General features: G+C 44.6%; 2 protein-coding genes and 1 non-coding gene across 5 annotated transcripts; 2 read left to right on the top strand and 1 right to left on the bottom strand.

Moving 5' to 3' along the window:
- The first annotated feature begins 1,367 nt into the window (after nt 1-1,367).
- Nucleotides 1,368-14,945, top strand: PECR (peroxisomal trans-2-enoyl-CoA reductase). 2 transcript variants are annotated; one of them, XM_032946027.2, is made up of 9 exons: nt 1,368-1,567; nt 5,098-5,206; nt 9,691-9,824; nt 11,285-11,450; nt 11,966-12,047; nt 12,320-12,416; nt 13,087-13,197; nt 13,445-13,556; nt 14,091-14,945. In XM_032946027.2, the coding sequence occupies exons 2-9, from the start codon at nt 5,104-5,106 to the stop codon at nt 14,174-14,176; spliced, it is 891 nt and encodes a 296-aa protein (XP_032801918.1). In that variant the 5' UTR covers nt 1,368-1,567; nt 5,098-5,103; the 3' UTR covers nt 14,177-14,945. The 2 variants fall into 2 exon arrangements, with proteins under 2 accessions (XP_032801918.1, XP_032801919.1); XM_032946028.2 differs by having other exon boundaries at nt 1,553-1,681.
- LOC116938896 (U6 spliceosomal RNA) lies at nt 7,782-7,888 on the top strand. Its single transcript, XR_004402340.1, has one exon. It is a non-coding gene; the product is annotated as a U6 spliceosomal RNA (small nuclear RNA).
- Nucleotides 13,597-22,001, bottom strand: LOC116938636 (reticulophagy regulator 3-like). 2 transcript variants are annotated; one of them, XM_032946025.2, is made up of 9 exons: nt 21,531-22,001; nt 19,661-19,782; nt 19,533-19,563; nt 18,429-18,555; nt 18,253-18,337; nt 17,924-18,061; nt 17,639-17,718; nt 17,330-17,465; nt 13,597-16,987 (listed from the first exon to the last, which is right to left on the bottom strand). In XM_032946025.2, exons 1-9 carry the CDS (start codon nt 21,704-21,706, stop codon nt 16,164-16,166), a joined length of 1,719 nt encoding a protein of 572 aa, XP_032801916.2. In that variant the 5' UTR covers nt 21,707-22,001; the 3' UTR covers nt 13,597-16,163. The 2 variants fall into 2 exon arrangements, with proteins under 2 accessions (XP_032801916.2, XP_032801917.1); XM_032946026.2 differs by lacking the exon at nt 21,531-22,001 and adding an exon at nt 19,968-21,337.
- Between the last annotated feature and the right edge of the window lie 215 nt (nt 22,002-22,216).

The following is a 22,216-nucleotide window of genomic DNA, read 5'->3' as shown; positions in this document are numbered from 1 at the left end:
AGTTGTCATGTCCCCTTAGCAGAAAAACACCCCCAAAGCATAATGTTTCCACTTCCATGTTTGACGGTGGGGATGGTGTTCTTGGGGTCATAGGCAGCATTCCTCCTCCTTCAAACACGGCGAGTTGAGTTGATGCCAAAGAGCTCCATTTTCGTCTCATCTGACCACAACACTTTCACCCAGTTGTCCTCTGAATCATTCAGATGTTCATTGGCAAACTTCAGACGGGCATGTATATGTGCTTTCTTGAACAGGGGGACCTTGCGGGCGCTGCAGGATTTCAGTCCTTCACGGCGTAGTGTGTTACCAATTGTTTTCTTGGTGACTATGGTCCCAGCTGCCTTGAGATCATTGACAAGATCCTCCCGTGTAGTTCTGGGCTGATTCCTTACCGTTCTCATAATCATTGCAACTCCACGAGGTGAGATCTTGCATGGAGCCCCATGCCGAGGGAGATTGACAGTTCTTTTGTGTTTCTTCCATTTGCAAATAATCCCACCAACTGTTGTCACCTTCTCACCAAGCTGCTTTGCAATGGTCTTGTAGCCCATTCCAGCCTTGTGTGGGTCTACAATCTTGTCCCTGACATCCTTGGAGAGCTCTTTGGTCTTGGCCATGGTGGAGAGTTTGGAATCTGATTGATTGATTGCTTCTGTGGACAGGTGTCTGTTATACAGGTAACAAACTGAGATTAGGAGCACTCCCTTTAAGAGTGTGCTCCTAATCTCAGCTCGTTACCTGTATAAAAGACACCTGGGAGCCAGAAATCTTTCTGATTGAGAGGGGGTCAAATACGTATTTCCCTCATTCAAATGCAAATCAATTTATAACATTTTTCACATGCGTTTTTCTGGATTTTTTGTTGTTATTCTGTCTCTCACTGTTCAAATAAACCTACCATTAAAATTATTGACTGATCATTTCTTTGTCAGTGGGCAAACGTACAAAATCAGCAGGGGATCAAATACTTTTTCCCTCACTGTATTGTGGTTAATGCAGACATGATTCCTTGTAAAAGGTTTCAGTTTGGTGTTTTAACATCTTAACACCTGTTTTGTTACCAGAAAAAAGGGGAAACCCTATTCTTCTATTATGGCCATCCTAACACCTGTTTTATTGCCAGAACGGGTGAAACCTATTATTTTTTAAACATGTTAATGTAAGATCGAGGACGTTTTCCGCGTTGCATGAAACACGGGCATTTATCACACAAGCGAATGCCATTTTAAAGGGATTTAAGGGGCACAACGTGTCTGTCTACGGGGAGTTTCATCAAGCCGCCAAACTTCCATCGATTCTCTGCTTTGACACCAGCGAGGGGCGGAACCGATGACGAGTTAGGAGTGGCTACGAGTTGGGCGGCTCGGCCACTTCCCGAGCCAAGCCACCCCCCGTGTCACTTGGTGCCCAAGCCACCCCACCGTGTCACTTGGTGCCCAAGCCACCCTCCGTGTCACTTGGTGCCCAAGCCACCCCCCCGTGTCACTTGGTGCCCAAGCCACCCCTACCCGCCCCGTGTCACTTGGTGCCCCGTGGTGGACTTTGTTCAGCGCAGTCGGGTGCCTGAGTGAGTAGTGTTTGTGTGAGGCCAGGGCTTCTGTGCTAGCGAGCAGCGTCTGAGCGCTCCGTGTTGACAGGGTGCCGTCTTGAGTTGAGTGGTGCGTCTCCGAGTGACTGTTCGGTCGGTGAGTCGGTGCTCAGTGAGCGAGTGCTGAGCGAGTGTGGTCTAAATGAGTGAGTGCTAGGTGAGTAATGAATGAGACAGTGAGTGCTTAGTGGTGTCTGAGTGCTAAGTGTCCGAGTGCGGTAAGCGAGTGCTAAGTGAGTCCTTTCTGAGTGAGTAAGCAGTGTCTGAGTGTGAAGTGGTGCCTGAGTGAGTGCTAAGTGAGTTGTGTCTGAGTGAGTGCTGAGTTAGTGGTGTCTAAGTGAGTGCTGAGTGAGTGGTGTCTAAGTGAGTGCTGAGTGAGTGGTGTCTAAGTGAGTGCTGAGTGAATGGTGTCTAAGTGAGTGCTGAGTGAGTGGTGTCTAAGTGAGTGCTGAGTGAGTGGTGTCTAAGTGAGTACTGAGTGAGTGGTGTCTAAGTGAGTGATGAGTTAGTGGTGTCTAAGTGAGTGGTGTCTAAGTGAGTGCTGAGTGTGTGGTGTCTAAGTGAGTACTGAGTGAGTGGTGTCTGAGTGAGTGCTGAGTGAGTGGTGTCTAAGTGAGTGCTGAGTGAGTGGTGTCTGAGTGAGTGCTGAGTGAGTGGTGTCTAAGTGAGTGCTAAGTGAGTTGTTTCTGAGTGAGTGGTGTCTAAGTGAGTGCTGAGTGAGTGGTGTCTAAGTGAATGCTGAGTTAGTGGTGTCTAAGTGATTGCTGAGTGAGTGGTGTCTAAGTGAGTAGTGTCTGAGTGGAGTGGTATCTAAGTGAGTGCTGAGTTAGTGGTGTCTAAGTGAGTGCTGAGTGAGTGGTGTCTAAGTGAGTGGTGTCTGAGTTAGTGGTGTCTAAGTGAGTGCTGAGTTAGTGGTGTCTAAGTGAGTGCTGAGTGAGTGATGTCTAAGTGAGTTCTGAGTGAGTGGTGTCTAAGTGAGTGCTAAGTTAGTTGTGTCTGAGTGAGTGCTGAGTGAGTGGTGTCTAAGTGAGTGCTGAGTGAGTGGTGTCTAAGTGAGTGCTGAGTTAGTGGTGTCTAAGTGAGTGCTGAGTGAGTGGTGTCTGAGTGAGTGCTGAGAGAGTGGTGTCTAAGTGAGTGCTGAGTGAGTGGTGTCTAAGTGAGTACTGAGTGAGTGGTGTCTAAGTGAGTGATGAGTTAGTGGTGTCTAAGTGAGTGGTGTCTAAGTGAGTGCTGAGTGAGTGGTGTCTAAGTGAGTACTGAGTGAGTGGTGTCTGAGTGAGTGCTGAGTGAGTGGTGTCTAAGTGAGTGCTGAGTGAGTGGTGTGAGTGCTGAGTGAGTGGTGTCTAAGTGAGTGCTGAGTGAGTGGTGTCTAAGTGAGTGCTGAGTTAGTGGTGTCTAAGTGAGTGCTGAGTGAGTGCTGAGTGAATGGTGTCTGAGTGAGTGGTGTCTGAGTGAGTGCTGAGTGAGTGGTGTCTAAGTGAGTGCTGAGTGAGTGGTGTCTAAGTGAGTGCTGAGTTAGTGGTGTCTAAGTGAGTGCTGAGTGAGTGCTGAGTGAGTGGTGTCTAAGTGAGTGGTGTCTGAGTTAGTGGTGTCTAAGTGAGTGCTGAGTTAGTGGTGTCTAAGTGAGTGCTGAGTGAGTGATGTCTAAGTGAGTTCTGAGTGAGTGGTGTCTAAGTGAGTGCTAAGTTAGTTGTGTCTGAGTGAGTGCTGAGTGAGTGGTGTCTAAGTGAGTGCTGAGTGAGTGGTGTCTAAGTGAGTGCTGAGTTAGTGGTGTCTAAGTGAGTGCTGAGTTAGTGGTGTCTAAGTGAGTGCTGAGTGAGTGGTGTCTGAGTGAGTGCTGAGAGAGTGGTGTCTAAGTGAGTGCTGAGTGAGTGGTGTCTAAGTGAGTGCTGAGTGAGTGGTGTCTAAGTGAGTGCTGAGTTAGTGGTGTCTAAGTGAGTGCTGAGTGAGTGCTGAGTGAGTGGTGTCTAAGTGAGTGGTGTCTGAGTTAGTGGTGTCTAAGTGAGTGCTGAGTTAGTGGTGTCTAAGTGAGTGCTGAGTGAGTGATGTCTAAGTGAGTTCTGAGTGAGTGGTGTCTAAGTGAGTGCTAAGTTAGTTGTGTCTGAGTGAGTGCTGAGTGAGTGGTGTCTAAGTGAGTGCTGAGTGAGTGGTGTCTAAGTGAGTGCTGAGTTAGTGGTGTCTAAGTGAGTGCTGAGTGAGTGGTGTCTGAGTGAGTGCTGAGAGAGTGGTGTCTAAGTGAGTGCTGAGTGAGTGGTGTCTAAGTGAGTACTGAGTGAGTGGTGTCTGAGTGAGTGCTGAGTGAGTGGTGTCTAAGTGAGTGCTGAGTGAGTGGTGTCTAAGTGAGTGCTGAGTTAGTGGTGTCTAAGTGAGTGCTGAGTGAGTGCTGAGTGAGTGGTGTCTGAGTGAGTGGTGTCTAAGTGAGTGCTGAGTGAGTGGTGTCTAAGTGAGTGGTGTCTGAGTGAGTGCTGAGTGAGTGGTGTCTGAGTGAGTGAAGACTAAGTGAGTGCTGAGTGAGTGGTGTCTAAGTGAGTGGTGTCTAAGTGAGTGGTGTCTGAGTGAGTGCTGAGTGAGTTGTGTCTAAGTGAGTGCTGAGTGAGTGGTGTCTGAGTGAGTGGTGTCTAAGTGAGTGCTGAGTGAGTGGTGTCTAAGTGAGTACTGAGTGAGTGGTGTCTGAGTGAGTGGTGTCTAAGTGAGTGCTGAGTGAGTGGTGTCTAAGTGAGTGCTGAGTTAGTGGTGTCTAAGTGAGTGCTGAGTGAGTGCTGAGTGAGTGGTGTCTGAGTGAGTGGTGTCTAAGTGAGTGCTGAGTGAGTGGTGTCTAAGTGAGTGGTGTCTGAGTGAGTGCTGAGTGAGTGGTGTCTGAGTGAGTGATGTCTAAGTGAGTGCTGAGTGAGTGGTGTCTAAGTGAGTGGTGTCTAAGTGAGTGGTGTCTAAGTGAGTGGTGTCTGAGTGAGTGCTGAGTGAGTGGTGTCTGAGTGAGTGCTGAGTGAGTTGTGTCTAAGTGAGTGGTGTCTGAGTTAGTGGTGTCTAAGTGAGTGGTGTCTGAGTGGTGTCTAAGTGAGTGGTGTCTGAGTGAGTGCTGAGTGAGTTGTGTCTAAGTGAGTGCTGAGTGAGTGGTGTCTGAGTGAGTGGTGTCTAAGTGAGTGGTGTCTAAGTGAGTGGTGAGTGAGTGGTGTCTAAGTGAGTGGTGTCTAAGTGAGTGCTGAGTGAGTGGTGTCTAAGTGAGTGGTGTCTGAGTTAGTGGTGTCTAAGTGAGTGCTGAGTGAGTGATGTCTGAGTGAGTGCTGAGTTAGTGGTGTCTAAGTGAGTGGTGAGTGAGTGATATCTAAGTGAGTGATGAGTGAGTGATGTCTAAGTGAGTGCTGAGTGAGTGATGTCTGAGTGAGTGCTGAGTTAGTGGTGTCTAAGTGAGTGCTGAGTTAGTGGTGTCTAAGTGAATGCTGAGTTAGTGTTGTCTGAGTGAGTGCTGAGTGAGTGGTGTCTAAGTGAGTACTGTATTGTCCTCGCTGCAGGTAACCATGTCTGTATTCCGAGCCGGGCTGTTCAGCAACAAAGTTGCGATCGTAACTGGCGGAGGAACCGGCATCGGGAAGGCGATAGCAGCTGAGCTGGTGTCCCTGGGTGAGCCTGCACGATCACCATGACAACACGTGTTTTCTATTGCACAAACCGAGCTGCTTCGGGGCCGTGCCGAGCCAGCCCAGCATGGTTGTGGAGGCAGCATGTTATTTTCCCACTAGCAGAAGCCGAGTCTCACGCACGGATTCTGAGCCCTCACAGTGGACAGACCGACAACACAACGCAATGAACGCGTCATTAGAGCCGCCCCTGATCCTACTTGGTCCCAAGCCAGATTCAGATGTACGTATTGTGAGGCTAGTGCAGCACGGTTTGGTTCCGGCTCAGCACTGGAAAACCACTCGTGTCCGCCAGGGCAACGCAATGGCTCGGCTCGGATGCGTCATTGAAAAAACCAAAAGCATGCACATGGACAATTAATCGGTTGCACCCGATTCAAAAGCCGAATGGCTCACAGGGCTATACCAAATAAATGAACTATGAACTATGAGTAACATGGACGGATATGGATGAATGGTGACGCCGCCACTGTTCACCCAGACGAGATATAATTTCACAAAGGCGATTGCCGCCACCTGCTGGGAACATCTGCTCTTGGCTCTGTGCACTGCTTGTGCATGGGCGACAATGCCCCCAAACTCCAGGAGATCAGCCACCCTTGGGAAGTTGCGGTGTGTCCTTCAAACGAATGCTTCCTCGCAGTAGCGTAGGGGCAGGGGGTGCCTTGCTCCCCCCCCCACCCTCCTGGTGGCCAAAGCTACGAGTTGGGGCCTCCTCGACAACTAACCATGAGTATGAAAAAATATATATCTAAGAATAGGTTTTACCCTTTCTGGCAATAAAACAGGCATTAAGATGTTCAAACACCAACTATAAACCTTTTGCAAGGAATCACGCCTGCATGAACCACACACAGTACTTGTGGTGAACATGCAAACAACCTATGCATTGTCTTTGAAACTGATTGGTCTACACCAGAGACAGCCGTATTTCGGGCCGAGCCTCACCGGTGTCAGACCAGAGAACGCCAAAAGGCGTTCTCATACTTTGATACTGGCAAAAAAGGTCCCATTTTGTAACTACCACGAGATACAGTGAGGGAAAAAAAGTATTTGATCCCCTGCTGATTTTGTACGTTTGCCCACTGACAAAGAAATGATCAGTCTATAATTTTAATGGTAGGCTTATTTGAACGGTGAGAGACAGAATAACAACACAAAAATCCAGAAAAGCGCATGTCAAAAATGTTATAAATTGATTTGCATTTTAATGAGGGAAATAAGTATTTGACCCCCTCTCAATCAGAAAGATTTTTGGCTCCCAGGTGTCTTTTATACAGGTAACGAGCTGAGATTAGGAGCACACTCTTGAAGGGAGTGCTCCGAATCTCAGCTTGTTACCCGTATAAAAGACACCTGTCCACAGAAACAATCAATCAATCATAATCCAAACTCCCCACCATGGCCAAGACCAAAGAGCTCTCCAAGGATGTCAGGGACAAGATTGTAGACCTACACAAGGCTGGAATGGGCTACAAGACCATTGCCAAGCAGCTTGGTGAGAAGGTGACAACAGTTGGTGCGATTATCCGCAAATGTAAGAAACACAAAAGAACTGTCAATTTTGATTTAAAGCTTTCGTGACTACAGTAATTCATATTCTTAGCTCTGTCGGTAAAGTCACGGTTTGCAAACCGACACACCTGATGACGACCGTTTGTGTTATGGTCGAAACGTCGTGATAATTTTTTTGTTTTATATATATTTTATTGTTTCCCTTCAACGTTAATTTACCGAAAGAGCTAAGAATAAGAACTGTCAATCTCCCTCGGCCTGGGGCTCCATGCAAGATCTCACCTCGTGGAGTTGCAATGATCATGAGAACGGTGAGGAATCAGCCCGGAACTACACGGGAGGATCTTGTCAATGATCTCAAGGCAGCTGGGACCATAGTCACCAAGAAAACAATTGGTAACACACTACGGTGAGGCTCGGACCTAAAGACGGCTGTCTCTGGAATTTGTATGGTATAAAACTCGACATTTAATAAACGCATTTAACGTCCTCAATTATCGATAGAATTAAATAATTTGCAATATTTCGATTTAAAGCTTTCGTGACTGCAGGGATTCATCTTCTTGGTTCTTTCGGTAAAGTCACGTGACTTTACCGAAAGAACCAATAAGATAATTTGTAATAGTTTTAACGTACGTTGGAAGGACATATTAAACTAATATAATAAACTTTTGATAATCGAGGACATTAAATCAACAGGTATTCAACTAAAGTGTACATTTATGAAACATGCCGCATTTACTGTCGATTAGCAATCGACAACAGCGCCACCTTTAGGCCATGAACGCAATCCGTCCACGTGGACCCATAATGCATTTCACTCAGCTATCGCGCAAGTTCGCAAATAAAACCCTTCAAATATTTCTCTAATAACGATTTTTTTTCGTGCACAATATTCACAGACGCTATTGCTTAACTATTATGATGTTTGTAATATTTTAACGCGTAATTGTTAATACATTAATTACTTTTGTGGGGCCCATGGTGTAAAGCACATCGCAAAAAGGTTGGTATAAATAGTGGACGTTGCCTAGTATGCTTCTGTACTTGCTCCGGCAGTACATATACTAAAATTGGAACGATACAGAGAAGATTAGCATGGCCCCTGCGCAAGGATGACACGCAAATTCGTGAAGCGTTCCATATTTTATTACCTCGTAATTCAGCCTTTGTGCACGTTTTGGTTTATTTTAATTAGATCAAAATTACATCGTATGTCCGCAATGTTGGAGAAAAACATTGCCCCACATCGTGGAATTATTTTTGGTTTGGAATGCTCATGTCATCATCATTAGTGATGATCTCTCTACTGCTGGATGAAGGTGTTTGCCCAGGCGCACCTAATTTTCTAAACAGTCCGTATTTTGTATTGTCAGGGGCCGTCTATGAATGACGTCACGCACCTATGGTGGGGGGGGGGGACATTTGTGACGATGTGTGACGAGGGGGGGTGGGTTTGAGAAATGTGACGTCACATCAAAATGCACAACTTTAAATAAAATAAATATAGACAACACGTTCTACTTATATTCTTGGTTCTTTCGGTAAAGTCACGTAGAAGGGAAACAAAAAAATAATAAAAATATAAAACAATACAATTCTCACGACGTTTCGACTGCAACACAAGCAATCATCATCAGGTGTGAAAACCACAGCGAGAAAATTTTTGAAAAAAGTGTCGGTTTAAGAATATGAATCCCTGCAGTCACGAAAGCTTTAAATCAAAACGTTCTACTTAATTAAATATACCTTTTTATCCATGTTTTCTCCTACAACATCAGAGTACATCGCTACATTAAATACGCACTACAATGACAATAGTTTAAAGCGATTTGAAGCATGTTTTATTTCAAAATGGAAATATGTTTTTTTTGGGGGGGGGGGTGCAGAGCTTTGTGACGTCATATTTGAGGGAGGGGGGGTCTGACTTTTTGTGACGCCGTGTGACGAGGGGGGGGGTCAAAAATCGTCCAAAATAGCGTGACGTCATTTATGGTCGGCCCTGAAGCCCTTCATCGACCAGTGGATTGATAACGTGTGATGATGATGATGAAAGCTCTACATACGCGCTGTGCATTAGAAATAGCGCCACCTTCAGGCCTTCTAGCACAAACCGTAATGCATTGCGACTCTGGACTGCACGGTCGTCACAGAGCGCAAATGAAACCCTTCAAACATCGTTACACGTTACCCTCTAATACCAACTTTTTTTTTAATCAGGGAAAAACGTTGAACGATAACGCTCGCATGTATAATATTTAAATCGTATCATACTGGTAGGAACGAAGTTGTAAACTGAGTGTACCAGCCTGCAATAGATTAATGTGTCCGTCCCATTTCAATACTTTAACGAAGTGAAATCTCGTGCTGTTGGGTGTAAAATCAGCAATAGACAGCGCAGAGACTTGTCCTACCAGCCCACCCTGCAGGGACCTGTTATATATGTCTGCTTTAGAGTATTTATTCGCCTGCTATAAAAAAAAAAACACGCGATAAGCCACTTCGTTGAGCTACCATTTGTGACCAGGTCGTTTCTGAGAAAGAGCTATATAGCTCATTGGGCCTTACTGGGTACAATAAAAAAAAATGTTTTGTTTAAATCGTTTTATGTACAGCCCGTTTGTCAGTCCATGATTGCTGGATGAGGGCCTCCACCCATATTATACCTTACCACGTTGGTCAGTGCAGGTTGGTGAAGATTACAGAACATCAATGGATTTTGCTGCACTACCCTCTACTGCCCCTGTTTTATGTGTATGTACATGATGATCTCTCATCTAAGCACTATCCTGACTCAACCCTGCTTAGCTTGTGACAAATGATGAAATCGGGCCACATTCCTTTATCCCCATACTATACACATCAGTATCCAGAGATATGTATACATTTTCCTGCAGTGAGCATATATTTTAAGTTTGTTGCTGTGGGTGTGCGGTGCCATGTGTTGGGCAGGATGCAGCGTCGTGATCGCGTCAAGGAAGATGGAGCGGCTGCAGAAGGCGGCACAGGAGCTCTGTGCCTGCATCCCTCCCAGCAGTCCGGCCCGTGTCACTGCCGTGCAGTGCAACATCCGTCAAGAGCAAGAGGTATTAACCAGATCCGCCAGCCAGATCCCTTAACCAAATACACCAAGCAAATCCCTCAACTAGATCATTCAAAAAAATATCCCTTCACCAATCCACCAACTAAGTCCACAACAAAATCCCACAAGCAGTTCACTTCACCAAATCCATCAATCAAATCCCCCCACAATATCCCCTGACCAGATCCCCCAACCAGATCCCCCAACCAAATCCACCAACCAGTTTCCTTAACTAGATCCCACAACCATATACGGACATATATTTATCTTATTATCAGCTATTATACATAATTTATTCAGTGATCTTGAGAACTCGCTCAAGATAACCACCATGGAAATGCAGTGAAGAGAAAACTCACGTACAAGAGCAAGATTATGGCATCCTGAGATTTGTGAGTGATGAATAGACCATGGTTACCGCTGCTGATGATGAAGTATCCCATTCTCAAATCACCTCAATTATAGCACTTCCCTGATGGCAAAACATATGTCGTGATATGCGGTCATACTGCCTGTATTTGTTCGAGGTATTGCAAATTATACCTGCAGATGTCCAATTATACTATGTAACATGATTTTTGTTCCTGGGTAGTAAGTCTTATTTTTTAATTGCTTATTCCTCAAAAGTATAGAAAATGGCTATTATTCCCCACAAACTTTGCTTTTGTGACCAGGACTTTATGTGAAGGAAAGACACAAATGCACACCACGTTTTCTCATTGAAACATAGGTACATTTAAAAACATCACTGTCCTGGTCACAAAAGCAAAGTTTTGAGGCATAAGCAATTAGGAAATAACACTTACTATCCAGGAACAAAAAAAAATGTGTTACACAGTGTTATTAATGGAGTGGATTATTAACTTTGCTTTTGTGTCCTGGTCATAAAAGCAAAGTTTGTGGGGAATAATAGCCATGTTCTGTACTTTTGAGGCATAAGCAATTAGAAAATAACACTTACTACCCAGGAACAAAAAATATATTTTTGTTACACAGTATATAATTATCATTCAGCACAGCGGCAGGTCAGGAGCAGGTGTTTTTGAACTGGAACAATTAGTCAATTAATCGAAAAAAAATTGTAATCTACAACATATTGTGGTTAATTATTCAACGCTTTATTATTGGCGGCCACCCCTATATCCAGCTTCAGGAAGGCAGGAAACCCCCGACAAGCCATGATCATCATGAAGTGGCTGGTGATGTTGATGGCATCACCAAGCCCTGCCCATTCACCTCTCTTCCAGCGGCACACATGGGAACAGAGTCGTCCGCACTTGCTTAAATAAATACACTTGAAGATATGATACTTATTTCTAGCTACTCAATTCGTCAAGTAAGCATACCCATAATCGGTAGCGCAATCGATTATTTCAATTATATGATATCCCAGCTCTCATTTGTTTTTATTGAATATGCATCTTGGCCAAGAAGTGTTAAAAATGGAACTCTCGTGACCAACAGGTACGGGGTTTGATGAGCACTACCCTGGAGAGGTATGGAAAGATCGACTTCCTGGTGAACAACGGCGGTGGGCAGTTCCCCAGTCCGGCTGAGGGCATCAGCACCAAGGGTTGGCACGCCGTCATCGAGACGAACCTCACCGGCACCTTCCTGTGCTGCCGCGAGGGTGAGCGTCGCCTCGGCCATCAGCCTCAGTTCTACAACTTCACGACAACTTCCTCTCTATATTGCGTTATTATACACAGTAGTCTCCAGCTCACCGTTTTTTTTATTGGTGGCAAGAAAAAGGGAACTCATCCAATACCAAACGAGGAAATGACCCAAGATCAATTGGAGACAATCGTGATAACATGGACATTGCAATGAAAATATCGATGTTAATACAAGGGGCATTCGAGGGCAACATATTTGTCTAGCAGAGAAGATCAATGAGCACAATAGTATAGAAGAGGTATTTATATGGTCATTCCCACTACATTGAGGAATATATTTTCCAGAAGTTTATCACTTTGGTTTCACATGAAGTTTCATCACCAACATAAGGCAAGGTTTTAGTGAACATGGCTTTCACCTAAGTCCATCATTATCCATAATTTATGTGAATGTCAACGTGTTTACAGCACTTGAACACCATTTCCTTATATTGGCTTCTCTGCTAATTTGTCGTTTTGTGTGGTGCAGTGTACAACTTGTGGATGAAAGATCACGGTGGAGTCATCGTAAATATAATTGCTGACATGTGGAGAGGGTTTCCGGGAATGTCGTGAGTGCATTTCATTCCTTGCCGATGCAGTCGTGTGTACAGGATAAATTTATTCCCACCAGTTTTAACGTTTTCTGTAACTTTCTAAAGTAATGATGCTATCTAGCCAGTAAATCTTCACCAAGTCTCATGACACTTTCAGGAGGGTGCTGCATTACCATTCTTGACCAATTCCCCGTTTCAAGGAGTGTTTTGTATTTGGGAGGAAACTTTAGTACCTGGATAAAACCCAATAGAATAACAATTAACGTGCACCACCCTCGTGCTGCCAGGCACACGGGCGCGGCACGAGCAGGGGTTGACAACCTCACAAAGAGCCTGGCCATCGAGTGGGCGAGCAGCGGCGTCCGCATCAATGCTGTTGCACCGGTACGATCACAGCCTGTTGTCATATTCTCGTGGTTCCAGCCAGCATGGTGCAGCAGTTAGAGCGGATTTTAAAAGTGTGTGGTTCAAATCCTATGGATGGAGGCTTCTCCATACCAGGTTCGTCATGGGGTATATTTGACTATATTTGACCATGGTCGTTGAAGGAGGGGAAGACAGACGTTCTGATATCACTTGCCACATATATTCACTGAGAATAAAGCTCAGGTCGCCAGGTTCTTTTCCCAGTGCACCAACCACTATGCCATTGCTGCACATTTTATCATTCCATCTCGGAAAGCAGCACCGTCTCTCAACATTCTATGTCAGGACATTCGTGCAATGGAGAGTTTAGCCAAATCCATTTAGTATTGGAATACCATTTTGTAATGTCAGCAGTGTTTGTTCTGTGGATAAACGTTCCCTTGCTATAGGAATGTGATTTCTTGGTATAGAGAAGCCTACGTAACTTTACCGAAAGAACCAGAGTAAGGAATGTGATTCTTTAACCACTGGTTTGGGAGTGCAAATGGGAGATTAGCCTACCCCATGGTAATTTTATTTTAAAACATAATTTCTTGGCCTGCCCTTCAAGCAGTATTTTATAGAAATGTTAAATTCGATGTATTATTTACATTTCCAGTAAAGTGATTGTTGTCTATTTCTCTGGCAGGGAACAATATTTTCCCAAACTGCATCTGAAAATTATAAGCATTTGTCAAAATCTCCATTTGATATGATGAAGCCAAGGATCCCTGCCAAGAGGCTTGGTTTGCCGGAGGAGGTATGTCACTAAATGAACTAATTGACAAACACGCACCTTTCAGGTTAAGTTACTTTGCTTTTAACGAAGCATATTTGAATACTGTAATGCACGTATCCAACAAGTATATCTGCTTGTAGAAGCAGGCCACCTGTACTAACTCCCAACGCATGTTCTTATTTCCTGCTTATACATTTTTGAAAAAGTATATAAAACAATTGAAAAAAACTCCGTTTTCAGAGTAGTCACAATTTGTATTCTTGGCCAGGTGTCGCCAGTCGTTTGCTTCCTGTTGTCACCTGCTGCATCCTTCATCACTGGGGAGACGGTGAAGGTGGATGCAGCACAGAGCCTATACCAGTCTCCGTGGGATATTCCAGGTGTGTGAAGGTGATATCAAACACACGCAGCTGCACAAGCTGTGGAGCAGCAAATTGCAATTTTATGTAATGAATGCTTTAACATCGCTATTTTGCTTTACATATATTTTAACCAATATTACCTGGCTGGAAATGTTATGTACATTTTATTTTAAATAAATATAGACTAAACTAAGAGGGGCTACAGAAACAAGCAATGCAACGCTTCAATGGCAATCAAGCTACCCATACACCATAAGGCAATGTTTAATAAGTCTGATTATGCTCCAGCACCACTTACAGCAAAGTTTATTTTTGCTGACTAGAAATACCTTTTCATTGACACTTATAAAACTGGACTAATTCATTTTAAGCTTTTCTTAAAGTGCAGGGTAGGCAATATAACTGAAAAAAGCAAGTCACAGGTGACAGAATAAAGCACTCGCACACAAGTCACAAACCACCATCGCAAAGCAGTAATAATCAGCAAATGCAGGCCACTGATCTTGTCCACTGCAAAACCATTGTAATGTCATATTTTTATCCCACTTACAGATCACGAGAAGATGCCCGCACCAAAAATAGATGTGTCTGCAAAGGATTCCGAGGGGCATGCGAAAGTGCCCCCATCCAAACTGTAATATTGATCTTGGGAATTGTGTGGTTAAAAGTGTCAGGCCTTGTTTTTGCTGAAGTGGACGCTATTGTGTCAATTTAGATAAAATCAGCACTGCTGTAAACCTGGCCACGCACCTGGTGCCAGATACAAGCTTAAAATACCTGCTATTTAGAATCAAAATAATAAAGCACATGGTGCCAGATACAAGCTTAAATAACTGCTAATTCGAATTTAAAATAAAGCTCATTTAAAAACACAAGTATATAAGTGTAGGTGAGAAAATGCATTATGCAGTATAGGATACGTATGCATTTACAATGCATTATGTACACATTTCAAAGAAAATTTAGTGGTTAACCTGTGAAGTTTGCAATGAACCGAGTGGATGTGTGGTACAAGTCATCATATTGTACAAGACATTGTGATGTTCGTAATTTGTTATATCATTAAACACGTATATATTCATCACGAGCAATAGTTACATCTGATTGAATTTAACCACATTATGCAACAGGGTTACATGAGGTCACGGAAAGACATGCATACACCACGCTGAAAAATTGTAATGCTCAATTATTCTGCAAGGCTATCAAAACGTGTACAGTATACGCAAAATCGCGTTCTGATAAGAATGCAATTGTTTTTAAACAAAATCAAATAGCGGCAAAATAAGCATTATGACAGAAGCACATGTGACTTGGATGTTTAATGCAATTCTCAAAGAACATACATTAACAATGGTCAAATTGACTGGGACTGTTGTTTTACAATAAATGTAACAATCACTCTTGTTTTGCTTCCTGTTACACAATGTTATTCACAATGGGCACATTGCACCACAACAAATATAATAAAAGTATGGTCTACAGGAGCGTTCTTCAACTATATCTTCGAGCGGGCCACAAAACAACTAGCATGTGCTGGCAGGCCACATGCAAATCTTATCAGTGTCACCTATACATAAATTACGATGTCACTTGGCATTGACATAATACCCATACATCAGCAATGATGTTTCTCTTGTTAGATGAAGGCCTACCCTTACACCCCCCAGACATCGCTGTCTCTTGGTCATGCAATGCAACAATCCATCTAAATCCTGAACACGAGACAATCTCATCACTCTATTTCCACGGTGGTCATGCGCTGGGGGTGTTTTCACTCCTTTGGCTGCCACTCCATCGCTACGGCCAACCACTGGCCATTAACCCTTATTGCGACATATTATGCCCAAGTCCACTTACTTTTCTTAACAGTCAATATGTAGTCTTCAACTTGCAGTCTCTCACCATTCCACGTGTTCTTTTTTTCTGTTTCTCAGTTTAATTCCCAGCATGCTTCTCAAGCTTCTTTGTGTACTTTCAGCTTTTGTTAAATTGTCTTTCGTCAGTGACCGAGTTTCTGATGTATCCTGTACTAGGGATGACTGTACCTCTGGTCTCCAGATCGATCATCTCCATCTAGTTTATCTTGCAGTCATCTCACTCAACTTATTTTTTGTCTACAGTTCTCATCTCCATCTCCTGTTTATTATTTAGCTATTATTTCACCAATTTGTGTATCCGTCTCAGCAGGCCAGAGCTCAGTGGGCCACTCCAAGAGCAATGTAGCCCGCAGATCGGCAGTTGAAGAACACTGGTCGAGTGCACCCATGAATTGCCACTATTTTAAAATAAAAATACTAGCCACTGTCAAGTGCAATGTTTTGTCCAATCGCAATTGAAAAAAATGCTATTATACACACAATTATACACAATAGATCTAAGCAATATGTTTTTGTTAATACTTTGAGCACATTAATCCAGAAACGTGTTGTCATTAATTTGTTCAGAAGCTGCATTCAAGTGAAAGGCAAGTCCAGTGATCGTGACCATTTCCACTGCTAACCTTGCAGTTGCCGATAGTGTCATGATAAAATACGGCGAGTCACAACAGAGAAAAATAAGAGATAAACAGCCTATTCTGGACTATGATGAGCAGCAGTCAACTAGCGCGGGGAACTTAGTGCCTTAATGCCGCTTGCGAAGCAGCTTGGAGAGGAAGCCTGAGCTCTGGCCGCGAGTCTGAGCACTGCCTCCCGAGGCGCGCCCTTCCCGGCCGTGCTGCCCATCCGTGTCAGAGCGATCCAGTTCTGTCTGGTCCAGTAGCTCAAACCCGTCATTTATCTCCTCCGCCTCTTCGTCCGTGTCCGCATAAAAGCTCTCTGCATCAGCGGCAGTCATGGGCACGCGCTCCGCAGCCACAGCAACTGCTGCCCGAGTGTGGTGCCGCCGGTTTCCCTTCTCAGCTCTGAGAGCGGCGGTTTGCCGAGACCTGCCTGCCGATGCCGCCTGGTTTTGGGATGTTGCCAAGCGGGAGTTGGATGAGGTTGAGTCGGATGATGTAAGTGCCGACAGGGTGTTCCTCACCATAGCCGTGAAGGCCGCATTTACAATTTCGTTCGCTAGGTTCCCGCTATTCCCACCCATAAACATTGAACTGTGCTGCTCCTCCTCACAGTCTGCCATGCTTGAACCATCGTCGGCAGGCAGGAAGACGTCCTCGGGCATCCTGTCTCCCAAAAAGTCATCGGGAGAGGGCAACCCACTCATGGACATCTCACTATTGATAGCGTCGGTGTCCGAGTCATAGAAGTCTTCGTTGTCGGCTGGGAGGCTTTGGCGTAGGGAGTTCGGGCGTGGACGACTGGGCCGTGTCTCCAGGATGCTGGGAATTCCCAAGGTGTCATCATCGTCGCTGTCCAGGCCTACGCCACCTCGCTCTGACGGGAAGGCGGCCAGGTCACGCGCAAACGTGTCTTCCAGGTCACTGTGCTGGCTGTGATGCTCCATGTCTAGAAACACCAAAATTTGGGCATGCCTTCCTTATTACATTCGTAGTTTGTCTTCTATTACATTGGTAAATGTTCTGGCCGTGACAGAAAGTTAGAAGGTTTGTTTGATCATGTGCAAAGCCCAAGCAGCAATATTTAATGTTGTTACTTATTTGATGATTATCAGTAATATTTTGTACACCTATATATAGTATGACAATTTTTTAAAGAATTTTTAAATACTTTTTGTATATTAAGCTCTTTTAAATTTGTAGGCATAACATTATACATACCATCATCTCACCATCCGCCAAAAGTGGAAATGTAAGTGTGAATATAAAATTAAACACAAAAGCTATGCACCATCCGAGCCGTCTGTAAGCTGCGGCGTTCCTCCCCTCATCAGACCCAGTCCTACGGCCTCGCGGTATGATGCCTCGTCATCCGATGGCTCAGACTCAGACAGTGCCAGCGCCTCTTCCGCTGTGGCAGGGTCCAGCTATGCTCCAGGTAGGGGTGGTACAGGAAATGCAGCACAGTAGTTACAGATAAAAGTTGGTTTCACACCTGAATGTAGTTTCAAACTCGTTTAACATTTTTCGGTTATTATTTGTATTATATTAAATGTGATTTTTATATTTGAAACAGCTAAATATCAAGTGGTGTAATTACCTTTGGGTAAAAAGCAGCCAATTCATCTTCACTGTCAGTTTCCACCTCATCTTCATCCAATGTTCCTTTTTCATCTTCTCCTTTTATTTTAAAACATAAGAGAATAAAAAAATTGCAACAATAAGTATGTAACAAAAAAGTTCCTATTGCTCCAAAGAATTCTGCGATGATTGGCATCTCATGATAGTGATTCAAGACTCCCTACCAGCAGACAGTGCTTTATATTAACAAGCAGCAACAAAAATATATGTAAACACGGAGCAGATGGTAATCATGCCAGCTCACTTCTTCCCCCTGCAGATCTACGAGCGATTAGCGCCTGTCGGCTGTAATCCAGCATGTGAAGAAGTCCATCAAACAGGTGGCGTATCTTGTGTCCTATGCCGTAGTATGAAGCCAATGGCCAGAGAAGGGCTGCCAGTACTATGCGAACAGCAAAAAAGGAACATTTGATTACAATTATCTTGCAGATGATCACAAAATATAATATGAACAGTGACATCGGTGTGTTCGTTATGGGAAACCATTTACAATTGAGCAAGGATTCCAAGTAAAAAATATTAATGGTAATATATTATTTAATGGCCTTTTGTGGTTGGTACTAGCATACTTACAGATGAGGTAGCAGACTACAATACCAGGCACACGGCGTCCAACATCAGCCAGCACAGCACAGCAGATGCAAACTATCAGGCAGAACTGTGTCAGAAAACAAAGACAGACGAAACAATCAGCATCAACTCAATTCGTTTACTATGCCAGTAGTGCGATGGGGAAAATGTGTGCTTACCTTTCCACGATTTTCTCTTTTAAAAGCGAGTATATTGTGCAGGTAGGTAAGGAGGGAGATCCAAGTCTCAGCCAGCCGACGGCACAGCTCCGGTACACTCAGCAGATCAGGGTGAACTACTGTCCAGCTGTGCGCATACAAGTGAACACACACACACATCCATCCACTCACTAAAAACTTTAACCCCTATAAGCTGGGTCACATGAGTTCTCACATCACAGGCAGTTTACCATAAGACAGGAGGCCCAACATATCACACTTTATGGTAGCTAATGGTATAAGCACAAGACTTTTATGAAAACATAAGTACCGTATGATAAAAATGTATAGGGTAAAATAATCATGAGTGCACCATCTTAAATAACTTTACATAGCAAAATAAACGTCATGCAACAGCTACAAAATATCATTGTGATGACAAATTCCGAACATCAAATTCAACAACTGTCATGTTCAAACATGTTTTTTTTCCTGCCGTGGCAGTGCTATAGTAACCATTTTTCCCACAGGTAGCAAATGCCCCCTTCTCCACCCCCAACCTCTGCGTCAGCAATGCCCGGGGCCACAATGCAACCTGATCCACATAGCACTTAGGATTCTGGAAAGCTTGCTATCAAGAGTTAAACATGAAAATATGCTCGTTATACAAATACTGCGCTTTACAAAACTGATCTCACGGGATTCTTTGAACGAAGACCTGAAACATGACCGTTTTAGCGAGCACGTGCTTAACAAATCTCTTCAACTTGCCCAGTAATGGGAGCGTTTCTTTAAATAAGTTCTGAGTATACTTTACAATATGGCAGCTAGCCAGGGTGAGAACTTGAACAACACCTGATCACATCCTCGTCTAGGCTAAAAATGACAAACAGCACAACTTAAACTGGAAGCTAATAAATCTAAAACATTAATAAGTAGTGACTACACAATTCTAAGACCTCAATTATTTTTTTCTTAAAATTAAAAGTAGAGTATTTGTGACTGACACCATAATTTAAACTTACAATGCGTATTTTGACAGCATTTCTTCTTGCGGTATTTTATTAGTTTATATTAAGTTAAGCAAGAGGTAGTTCTAAATGTGAAGTTTGCATAATTAAATACCTTTCACTTGGTGAGTCATCTCTGTGTCTCCCTGAAAAAAAGAACATGATAATATAACAAGGGAAAACAAATACGATGTGTGATATACAGGATATTTTTCATGTGACTTAACGTTACCGAGTACGTACCAAAGATGCTGGGTATTTTAAGCCACTTTCTATATTTCCATGACTCTATAGATATCAGCAGCAGCAGAAATGACGCCAGTACAAAGTATGGCCTGAATGTGAGCGTCATCTTGGATATACCCCTGGAAAATATAGAAACATCAAACATTGTGTTAATGCATAATGTCAATAACATGCACTGTCTGTGCACAGTAATTGGTCGCATTCATTTTATTCCTCCATGCAGTGACACACCCGTTAAGTGGGACTTAAATATAAATAGTTACAAACTAAATATAAATAGTTACAAACGAAAATTATAATTTACATTTGAGTGGTTAGGGGTTATTTGACCATCACTCCATGCAGGTTGAAGTGGGGGGAGAAGGTTGACCCAGGGCCCAGCTCAGATATCACTTGACACTGATGTTTGCCATCGCCTACAATGGAATTCACGTAGCAGGGTTCAGAGCACAGCACAGAATAATATTTTAAAGTTCACGGATTCAAAAAGTTCACGTGAGTCATTGTATTAAACCGTATATATATAAAGACACGTTACACTGTGCCGTCACGCCACTTCACGGTTAACTATTGACTTTCGAGAGCACCACTACAATGTACAGCCCAGGCAGGTACTTGTTCCATTGACCATACTTCTGCGCTGCCCGAGCACGTCTGAGATTCCAGCTGTGCTGCCAATGGGTTCCCAACACCGACATAAGTGGGGGTGGTTTATCATGAGACCTATCAAAGTGTCAAGTGGAACCGTGTCCTGGTTTATCGCATATCCACAGGAACTGAAGCCCAACTAGAATGCTGCGTTTCATCATCGGCCACGATCAATCCACTGCTGGACTAAGGTTTATTACTTTCGTACAACATTAAATAGTTTTTTTATGCCTAGCATAACGTTATGCGGATGGCCGAATACAACACCATATATGGTCATTTGAAGTACTGTATATTGGTATATTAAAAATATATTATTCAACCGGCCACTATGTGTGCGTTTGGAACTTTAAATGATTCATAGTAGTCTACTGTACATAATTTAATGTTATCATCACAAACCACACCGCCGCAATGACAGCGGTGTTGGTGTTTACCTGCAAAACCACTCCACCGCAATCGCTAAGCGTGTAGTAGATACCTGTCCAACCCATACGGTGTACTCCCCCATTCTTGTACAGGGAAATTGAGTGTTCAGGTTCATACGACGCAAAGCCGTTTCAATACGGGCAACAACATTTATGTTTGTCTATTTGTTTGTGTTTCTCCCTTGTGATGGGACCAATGAGGTCTGAATTTGTCCGTAATAAGGCAGGGCACTGATAAAGGGGTTGACAGGTTTGGTATTAATCAATGCGTGGGAGAAAACCTGTACCATAACGTCGCAACGCATTTATTTTATATCTAAAAAAAACAATACTACGGGGAGGTGGACGTCCCGATCGTGTCGCATTACATCATTATTCCACGTCGACAACCTCAATGTTGTTGGCCGTGCCGACACTGGCGGCACACGAAACAACCATCGTTGCTGTACAGTACACACACAAGCGCGTTGTAAAATAACCGGCTCGCGGACATCAACGGCAACCCACACTCCCCGACTCGAATACGTTCACAAGTGAAGCAAACACAACGCAACACATTGTCGTTGTCGTCCCTCACTCCAACTCGGCTTTAACCTCCACCGCCCTTAAGACAGCGGTGAGGCGAGGTGGTGTTGGGTGGTTGGGGGGGGGTGGCGTCAGGCCTAGCGCAGGCGGTCGCGGACTCACCGCGACCAAAAGCGGCAGGGCGCTCAGGAAAGCCCTCCTGACATAAAAAAAAAACACAGTCGCGTGGTGGTGGCGAGTTTGGGGAGGCCGACGGCGGGACCCACCAGAAGAGGCCGTGCAGGGCGAAGAGCAGCAGGGCGCTGTGTCGTGGCCTGTGCCACAGCAGCACGCTCTGCGCGTACAGCACCGCGCGCTCGCGTGGGCCCAGCGCGCCCAGCAGAGCCGCCTCCAGCGCCGACACGGTGGCGGGGCCCGCGGCGTCCGCTTGCTCGCTCGCCATGACGATCCTCCCCTTCTTCTGCCCTCCTCCTCCTTTCTCTCCTCGTCCTCCTGCTTCTCTCCACTCCTGACCTCCCTCCTACTCCCCTCTCCTTCTTCCTCCCAGCTCTCCTACTCCCTGCTGTCCACGCCTCGGCCCTCCTCTCCCTCTCTCTCTCCGCCCTCCTACTTCGCCGCCTCTCTCCTTCTCTGTCACCTCCCCTGTTGTTATTCTCCCCCACCCCTCACCGGGTCTGCTCCACCTCCGCCGTTCAAGTTGTCCGCCCGACTCCGGTATTCTCGGGTTCCTCCTCTCTTGTCCGCCCGCTCGGCCCCCCTCGCCCCCCGCTACATTCCGCGGTCCCCACCACCACCACCACCCAAGGACAGACGACCCAGCTTCCTACCCCGTATTGCTACTTCTTGTCCGGTCGATTAGGCCTATCGACGACGACGACGCGGTTTCGATCACTTACTGTGTCCAATCGCGGTTCGATTGCTCGTTCGCAACGATCGAATAACGCGGACGTTT

Source organism: Petromyzon marinus, chromosome 4, assembly GCF_048934315.1.
Source record: "Petromyzon marinus isolate PM22_M1 ecotype Great Lakes invasive population chromosome 4, UKy_Petmar_22M1.pri1.0, whole genome shotgun sequence".
NCBI lineage: Eukaryota > Metazoa > Chordata > Hyperoartia > Petromyzontiformes > Petromyzontidae > Petromyzon > Petromyzon marinus.
Note: the sequence above shows the minus strand (reverse complement) of the source record. Positions and strands in the feature narration are given on the sequence as shown.